The sequence below is a fragment of the Spinacia oleracea genome, chromosome 2, assembly GCF_020520425.1.
Source record: "Spinacia oleracea cultivar Varoflay chromosome 2, BTI_SOV_V1, whole genome shotgun sequence".
Lineage (NCBI taxonomy): Eukaryota > Viridiplantae > Streptophyta > Magnoliopsida > Caryophyllales > Amaranthaceae > Spinacia > Spinacia oleracea.
The window spans coordinates 76,269,413-76,279,092 of NC_079488.1; the positions used below are offsets into that span (position 1 = coordinate 76,269,413).

Sequence of the window (9,680 nt, forward strand, 5' to 3'; positions counted from 1 at the left end):
CCTTAAATGACCGCCGGACACATTCCCAAATTCCGGGAGTTTCCGAGACCAGATTCGGAATCTCCAAATTTCGTGAAAAAATGATGTATGTCTTCATTAGGCTATTAAATGTCATTTTAGCCTATATATACTACTATTAAAACTCCAAGGTAAGGAATGTCATCTTGCCACATGTCGCTTCCTATTATCGATGACATGCCGCATCGTCGTATTTGACATGTCATGCATCTCATATAATTTTCTTGATCACGAAAAAATGTTAGTTTTAGGTTTCGAACCTACGACCTCTCATTTGTTAGAGATATATTTTAACCACTACGCCACAATTCATTTTGTTGTTTCTTGTACGTGCACAATTATATTCAGTCAATATAATGGGAAAAATGATCTTAATCATTTATTAATAGTCTCGATCACATTACTAATTAGTCAGTACTTTTACGAGTTAGTAATCCTCACATGTTAAAATTTATTAAAACATACTCAAAGCAAGATATATTGTAATGTAACAAATTAAATTAGACTCAAAACGAGTTATATAATAATCTAATTAATCCATTTTTCTACTATCCGGGGCATCGCCCGAGGCACTAACTAGTTTCCTTACAAAACCCAAAGTTGTTGAATCACGGTTGATCATTTCGAGCCTTTAAATGACAAACCAGAGGGTTTTTAAGGCTCAAACTACCTTAAACGACCGTCGGACACATATCAAAATTCGGGAGTACGTTTTTGAGACCAGATCCTGATATCTCCAATATTGGTTAAAAATGGTGTATGCCTTCATTTTTGTGTATTTGGACTTTCATGGATTCCAAGAGGTTAGTGGCCTGGATGCTTCCCATATAATATAACCCATGGACAACACGAGACATACTGGGTGGTTAAATTATTTTATTCAACTCTTAAATAACATTTTAGCCCATTTTCTTACACACCCAAATTATTAAATAAAGGTAATTCCTAGCCTTTAAGCAACCAACTAGGGGGGTTTTTAAGTTTTTCAATCTGCCTTATATTATAGTGGAATACATTCCCCAAAACTTTGAGAGTTTCCGTGACCGGGTACCCGAATCTCCAAATTTGGTCAAAAACATTGGATTATAGCCTTCATTTTTGGATAATTTGAACTTTTTTGGACACTTAAAGGTTAGTGATCCAGATGTTTCCCATATACCTCATGGGACCCGGAGAGACATATTGGGATAATTGGTGGTTAGAACCATCTAGTCCCGTCTTAAATGACATTTTAAGCGATTTTCTTACAAAACTCAATTTGTTGAATCAAGGTCATTGCCGAATATATTACAAAACCCAAGTTGTTGAATCATTCTGAGCTTTTAAATAACCAATATGGAATTTTTAAGTTGACAACATGCCTTATATGACCGTCGGATACATTCCCTAAAATTTTGAGAGTTTTCGGGTTTTGAAACTCCAAATTTAGCCAAAGACAGTGTATTAGCCTTTATTTTTGGATAACTTGAACATTTTTGGACCTCGGAAGACAGTGGTTTGGATGCTTACCCTACCTAAGGGTGTTAATGAGTCGAGCCGAGACCGAGCCTTTACAGGCTCGGCTCGAGCTCGAAGCTCGTGAGATTAGGCTTGGCTTGAGCTCGAAGCTCGCCGAGCTTGAAAGTTGAGCTCGAGTTTGAGTTCGAGTTCGAACATTAAATCCGAGCTCAGTTCGGCTTGAAGCTCGAAAGGCTCAGTTGAGACTCAAGAGGCTTGTTCGAGGTTAATCATCAAATGTTTAATTTAGAAACATGTTTATTAATTTTTTCATGTTTTATATGTTAAAAATAAATATCTATTAAAAAATAATTTATAACAAAAAATTATTTTATTAAAATACACGTATTAATAAGAACTCGAGCTTGCTCACAAAATATTGAACTGAGCCATTGATAGCTCAGGCTTGACTCGTTAAGATGTCGAGTTGGACATAAGCTCGAGTCGACTCTGCTCGAGTTAAGACTCTTGCTCGACTCTGCTCAGCTCTTAAATGGTATTTTTGCCGATTTTCTTACAAAATTCGATTTGTTGAATCAAGGTCATTACGATACCTTAGAAAGGGCTTCTAAGGTTCAAAACTGCTTATATGACCGTCAGATACATTTTCTAAATGTTAAGAGTTTCTAAAACCAGGTCCTAGAATATCTAAATTTTGTCAAAAAGGTGTATTTTGATGTTTTGTTGGACGCGAAAGGCCTGTAGCAAGAATGCTTCCCATATACCCCATGAGACCCCATGAGACGTCGGGGGAAATATTGGGTGTTTGGAACCATTTACGTAGGATTTAAATGACATTTTAGCCAATTTTCTTGCAAAATTCAAGTTGTTGAATCAAGGTCACTCCAAACTCTTAACTGATCTACTTGGGGGCTTTCTAAGTTTCCAATCCACTTTTATGACCGTGTGATACATTTTCCAAATTTTTGGGAGTTTTCGTGACCGGCATCCGGAATGGTAAAAACGATGTGTAATTTGAACTATTTTTAACACCGAAAGGTTAGTGGTTCAGACACTTCCCATATAGGCATATACCCTAATGAGACTTCGAGAAATATATCGGGTGGTTAGAACCATCTATTTCGGATCTTTAATGACATGTTAGTGAATTTTCTACAAAAGCCAAATTGTTGAATCAAGGTCATTTTGAACCTTTAACCAACCAAATTCGTGACATTTCCGGACCTTGAATAGTTAGAGGTCGAGTTGCTTTTCATGTACCCTATGAGTAGGAATGGCAATGGATCGGACTCGGGTCGGATGTAGTAAAATCCATATCCGATCCATTTAAATTTCGGACTCCAAAATTGCATCCATATCCAAATCCATTTACAATTCGGACTCTTAAATTGCATCCATATCCATATCCATATCCATTTAAAATTCGGACTCCAAATTTGCATCCATATCCAAATCCGAATCATGCGTTAACTTTACTTACATAGAACTTGTATTTTTTTTAATTTTAAACTAATTTAGAAATACAAACTTTTATATAACGCGGATTTAGGAATCCTATTTATCATTTATCAAAATCTAATGAGTTTCTAATAAATTAATAAATTACAAATATATGCATTTTAATCAAATATATTAGATTATATTGGGAACTTCCTTTTTAAAAAAAAGTTATTTACGAAAAATAATACACTTTGAAATAATTTCAGGTCGAATTTGCACTCGGATTCGGATTCGGACTCGGGTCGGATTCGGGTCGGAGTCTCTGCAGACTCCATACTAGACCTGGTTATTGGACAGGGTAGTCCAATAGATATAGGGTTAGGGTCAAGTTAATAGGGCTTTTATTGGGCAGAGCTCTTATTGGACAGGGCCTTTATTGGACAGGGTCATTATAGGGTCAAACTTATACTACAATTATTTTGAAAATTAAAATAGTAATGATACAAAAAATTACGTGTATAGCTTTGTATTTACTTGTACTTGCACATGGCTCTTTTGTTTTTCAGTTTTCATTGCTCGTTTATTGACCCGCCCACTAATGACCCGCTATTGACCCGCGACCCGCTTTTGACCCGCCCATTATCGACCCGCTAAAAATGACCCTTTCAATATCCGACCCTCTTTTGACCCGCACCGACCCTGACCCGCCCCGCCCGATAACCAGGTCTACTCCATACCCAATCCATATCCATTCGGATTCAGATGATTTTAATCGGATTCAGATTCAGACTTTTTTTTCTTGGATTCGGATCGGATATTTTCCTTCGGCTCGGGTCGGAGTCGGTTCGAATTCGGATGTGATTGCCATCCCTACCTATGAGGCTCCAAGAGACATATTGAACAGTTAGAACCTTCAACTCCAACTCATAACGATGTTTTAGCCTTATAAAACTTATTTTGTTGAATCATAGTCATTCCGTACATTTATGTGAACAATTAGTGGTATTAATGGTTCCATAAAACCTTATATGACTCTCATATGCACTCCCCTAAATTAAGTTTATGAAATAGGGTCCTATATTAAAATTGGCCCAAAGAATAATTGTGTTTTTTTCCGAATCTGGAGGTTTTTTTATGTCATTTAACTATATTACAAGTTGATTCATATGTAATAATTACTTGCCGCATCCTTGTTGGTGAAGTCAAACTATCCTTTGAAGACCTACTCGTCCTTTACAATAAACTAACTAGTATGAAAGTAAGGCCCAAAAATATAGGCCCAAACAAAATGGGCCTACAAAGATGCTCCACATTTCACATCATTTCTTCACATAAACAAAAAAGAATCAGACCAAACCATATAGTATGAAGTAAGGCCCAAACAATGCCTGTGTGATACAATAATACTGTGCCAAAATCAATTGGCTGCTAATCAACAAAAAACCCCATAGCAGCTGTTACTCTACTACCTTCAAGAATTACTCACCCCTATTGATATTAATCAGTACTATACTATGATGAAGTACAAAATATTACCGGGATCACTATAATATGGTTTGAAAGAATGTACACAAAGATGAGTCATGTCAATCATCCGTGTTATCTGTGTCGTCATCGTGAGGATCTTGAATGACAGGATATGCAATTCCAGTTGGACCGTATACCTGATGTCTGTTCCATTAGAGAATCAAGATAACACGAATTACTAACATATTTATAATGAAACAAAGAAACAGAAACCTACTACTTGAAGGCCTATTTCATTACTGTAATATGTTTTCTTTCTGTATATCATGGAGTTTTTTTGTTGGTGGCTGTGATATGAAAATGCAAGCTTCATATGTGCGAATAGCTAAATCGCCAATCACATGCTTCCATATCTCATATGAAGTACTCATTGGTTCGACTAGTACAAAAGCATGTGAATGCAGTATGAATTTCAGCAAACTTTTTCTAAAATCTGAAATAAATACAGACCTCTCCAGTATGTATTTCCCTTCCTTGTACTTCTGACTCACCTCGTATGCAGCCTCCTGTAAAAATTAAGTAGTATTTCTATGATGACTGCTTTGTGGATGAAACAAAATGTTAAAAAGTGTTTGATAGAGGGAGTTTTTACATATTTCCATCCCATAAGGGAGCCACAGCCAACACAGAATATGTCTACCACCGTGTGCAGTCCTGTCATCATCAGACGCTCTTCTTTCTCTCCAACAGATACATTCACACTGAATCAAGGAAGAAGAATCACATAATAATATTATTTCAACCCTGTGGAAGTAATGAAACATAAATATGGTTTGAATACCATAGAAATGCCTTTTCATGATACTTGGAACTTACCACTTACCATGGCATACCCACCATTACTCAAATACCTCTAACAAAACCTCTGCACAGCACAAGCCTTATCCGTACAGTTACAAAGGCATTTCTATGCCCTTACCCATAAAATGCAAATTGCCCGGCTCTTGTTAAATCCTTGATCAAGGCAACTAAATGGCCTCCCACCACATATCAAAGTAAATAACAGTTTGGTGAAACATTGATTTATTTCATTGTAATCCAAACTTAAAAAGTTTCCGATCAGGTAGTCATGATTTATTTCATTGTAATTTCACTCACTCCAATTTAAGAAGCTATTCCTGATTTTAAGATTCCAGTGGTTATTAATTAAAATAATCAACCCCAGGAATACTTTCACGAGTTTGTGCATTCCATTTACACTTCGCAGTGGATCACGCCACTTCTGCCTCTAATATGCTATTTATACTGGGCAAGGGGTAAACCAAATTTCTTTTACAGAGATGAGTAGAGATGAAGATTAACTTACAGTTTGTCAAAAAGATAAGCCGTGCCATTTCTGCTGTGGAATTCCTGAAACAGAGGAAACCGAATTTGTTAAAGAAATGTTCTCAACCTAAAAATATGTTCTGAACCTAGAAAAGAAATAAGAATAATCCTGAATGTACAAGAAAAAGAATGGCAAACCAAGCACCCCCAAAATCCCAGTTGGCCTCTGGCAATCTAGATGATGAAAACTAAATGTGTGTCTAGAAGCTATGTAGGTAGAGTCAACAGTTATTGCTCCAAGAGGCTAAATGAACCTGGATATTAGCATAATCCTACTAATAACATAGTTGACTTTAATAATACGAAGGTTACACTTAAAGATTAGCGATTGGACAATTTCCAGAAATAAAGTCACACTGTCACAACTTACAGATATTCTTCCTAAACACATGTACAACAGTACAAGTAATTGCAACATTAAAGTGTAAAACACAAACTTGTTAGAGAACGGCTATACTTCCAAAAGTGGCACTTAAAAGGATGCAGGCTGTCTACATCAAGCCTCAAGAGCATGGTTATCTCTTTGCTGATCATTACATTTACAAGAGTTTCTTCAGATTTGCTTTCAGAATTGTCTGGAGAGTGTTTTTTTTACCACTAGCAAAAGATGTTGGTTTTGAACAGTAAAGCACACTGACAAAGTGATAAGCAAAGCACTTTAAAACTACAAGGAATTGGTTTTACAGAGGGAAACATCAATGACACAAGTCATTTGAACCTCAATCGTCGATAGCGAAGCTTGCTTCTAGACCACTTAATCACAAGTGTGCATCAATGCATACGTAAGACCCTGATAAAAGAAATGCCTTTCTCTTACTCATTTGTACCACAATGTGTATATATATACTATATATATATCTTTTTTTTTCTGGCAATTAATAATTGATTGTATTAATAACCAAAGACCTTGAGAAAAAAGTGAGATAATCCAACTAAACCACAATGTGTATATTATGCTTTAGTTAGATTATCTCACTTTTGATGATCATCCTCGTTTCCCTTATTCTTTTTGGTGAACAGACACAGAGCCCAACAAGGTCGATGAACCTTGACTTTTGAACATAGGTGTCTAATAGCATCCCCTAGGGCCTAAAGCCTCTACTAACTCGGCCACTAATATCCTATGGATGCACACTTAGGTTGGAAGACTGAACATTAGTTGCAGGTATTGTGGAGAGTACTATCAGCGTAGAACATCAAACTTCAGGAACATGCCCTCCATTAAAATTCAAAAGATTAGGCTTCAATAGCATGTTAAGAGGAGACACTTAATGCTCTTTAACATCCATATTTCCATCATTCAGAGAATTCATTCATGAACTTCACTAATGGTGAATGTGATCAACTTAACACTTTCAAGAACAGCCCTCCAGGACCTATACGTAGCAAAGGTTTCAAAAACATGATTTTACTACAAGGCATTTTAGGTTGCTGGTGCCACTAGCCAGAAAAAAGCTTCAAATGTACTTGTTCTGAAGCTTCTCGTGCATGGAAGGAGAATGAAATATTGACTAGCAAATAACAAAAGGGAGGAGAAATTAGCTAACTCAGCTTGTAATGTTTATGGGAAGTGGTACTCCGTGTTCATACTGACTAGGTTTAAAACCTGACTGTATGATATAACTCTCTAGTCAAATGTGAGGAGTGCTACATGTCATACCAGAATGCCTATGTCTCACTTTCTTTCTGAGATCATATATGGGTTTAACGTGCATAAAAGCCAAAGAGAAGATTGGCCAAATTGTTACTACACACATGATACCCAATATTTACCCCTATCAGTTGGGTAGCAGCCTACCACATTTTGATTTGAATACTCTTTACAGAAACTGCAAAGCAGCACCAAAATCAAATCCCACTATCCTGATCACACTCTCCTCAAGAAATTAAGCTGGCGTCAATGCTCCTAGGTCACCAATCACCTCCTAGCTTTTTAATTCTATCCTCAAACTAACCATCTCATGATTAGAATCCATGCTCAATTAGAAGTGGACAGTGATTATGAAATAGCGAAACAAGATTATTCCTCACTCCTTCATAGTCCAGTCTACAAGAAAATACTTAAAAATTCCTTCCATCATCCTACCATTCTTAATCTCTACTTCCAAATCCCAATAACCGCTTTTCATTTCAAGAAAATCCCACAATTATGCATACTATAACAAGAAACATCAAGCAATACAATATTCACATTTCACAGCAATCACAATTTCCCAATCATTACAAGAACCCTAATCATTTCAATGAATAATAAAATCTGAACAATTTCCCCCCAAAATTAACCCATCAACCAAACACAGCGTAACAACACATTCAACAAACCCATCAATCAAACACACAGAAAATCGCACAATTCTTAACATTTTGCATACAAGAAAACGCTAATTAAAAACTACCAATTAAAGATGAACAGATTAAAATATTGATTATTAAAAAGGAAATTGAAGAAGTAAGATTCTTACCTTAGAAAGGATATCATCGGCGATGCCCAGGTGGGTACGGCAATGTCTACAGCTGTAAATCCGCCCTTCCAATGTGATCAGAAACAATCTCCCCATTGTCTGAATTGACACCAGAATAAGTAGAAAAATACCCAGAAAAACTGGAAAAAGGAGATCAAAATGGACGTATGAATTGCTACTTTATAGTAGTTGTAGTTGTATGTGGGGGCAGTTGATGGGTGAATATGCAAATTCAATGCAATGCACGCCTTTGCAAGAAAAGGAGTACAACTATAAAAGGAATGTGAATGAAAAATGTGTGTGAGAAAGAGGAAAGAGGAAAGAGGAAAGAGGAATTTATATGTACATTGATCTTCGTTCCCTGTTTGTTTTTCGGGGCAATGATGACAGGCCAGCATGGAACTCTATGGTCTATGGGAGTCGAACTTCGTTGGAAATGAAATTGGCTACGGAGTACTTCTTACTCCCTCTATTCTTGTTTATACGGCACAATTGGAGTTTTTACAGTAACACAAGGTCATTTGATTTCAATTTGTGATCTATACTTCAGAAAAAACATAGTCGTATGGGGTCTTGTTTGATTCGTATCGATAGGTATGTTTTAAATATCAACATTTTATAATTTTTTCTTACCCATAATTGAAATATTAATGTTTGAAATCGTGCATTGTCAAACGTAACTAAATAATTGTGTCATATAAATAAGAATAGAGGAAATATTTTGTTTTAATTTTTCGGAAATAGAAGCCAAATGCGGTCCTAAATAAGCCGAGACGAATAGGAGACTATCCTTTTTAATATTTATGACTATGTTAGGTTCATTTTGCATATGCCAGTTCAAGATCAACCTCGGTGTTCTCATAGCGGAACGATTTACCAACAGGCCCGGTCCTGACTTTTGGAGGCCCTAGGCGAAGTAAGGAATTAGGGCTTAGGGCCCCTTTCGAAATGATATGTCGGATAGATATAAGAAATAGATAGCAGGACCCGTTGGGTATCATTTTTTGTTTCCAGTTTTCTGTGTTTTACAAAACCAAAAATCAAAATATGAAAACCACAAAAAGTAGTTTCCAGTTTTTTGTTGTCAGTTTTCAAAATCAATATGATTAGTATAATTATGACTATTTTTTAGTTAATGATTCAATCTAAATCACATGACTTTTAAAACCAAAAAACCAAAAACTAGAAACTGGCAATGATACCGTTTGGTTTGAAAAAATAAAAATAAAACGGATTAACTTTACCCGAGCCTACGTGGAAGATAGTTTGGTAAATAAGTTTCAAACCGACGATGTAGAATTGAAAATAAGTTTTAAATGGACATTAGTTTGGTAAACTGTTTCTCATAGAGCTCAAGATTACGTTCGAGTTCAGTTCGTTTAATTCTAATTGAAGTTGACTTTTACTTGTAAACGACAACTTTCATAGCTGCATTATTTTTTATTTTGT

At 36.0% G+C, this 9,680-nt stretch overlaps 1 protein-coding gene across 1 annotated transcript; it reads right to left on the reverse strand.

The window, feature by feature from the left end:
• Positions 1 to 4,211: 4,211 nt before the first annotated feature.
• LOC110800860 (protein yippee-like At3g11230) lies at positions 4,212 to 8,644 on the reverse strand. Its single transcript, XM_022006186.2, has 5 exons — positions 8,232 to 8,644; positions 5,750 to 5,793; positions 5,036 to 5,144; positions 4,894 to 4,949; positions 4,212 to 4,587 (listed from the first exon to the last, which is right to left on the reverse strand). Exons 1-5 carry the CDS (start codon positions 8,325 to 8,327, stop codon positions 4,503 to 4,505), a joined length of 390 nt encoding a protein of 129 aa, XP_021861878.1. The 5' UTR covers positions 8,328 to 8,644; the 3' UTR covers positions 4,212 to 4,502.
• Positions 8,645 to 9,680: the final 1,036 nt, after the last annotated feature.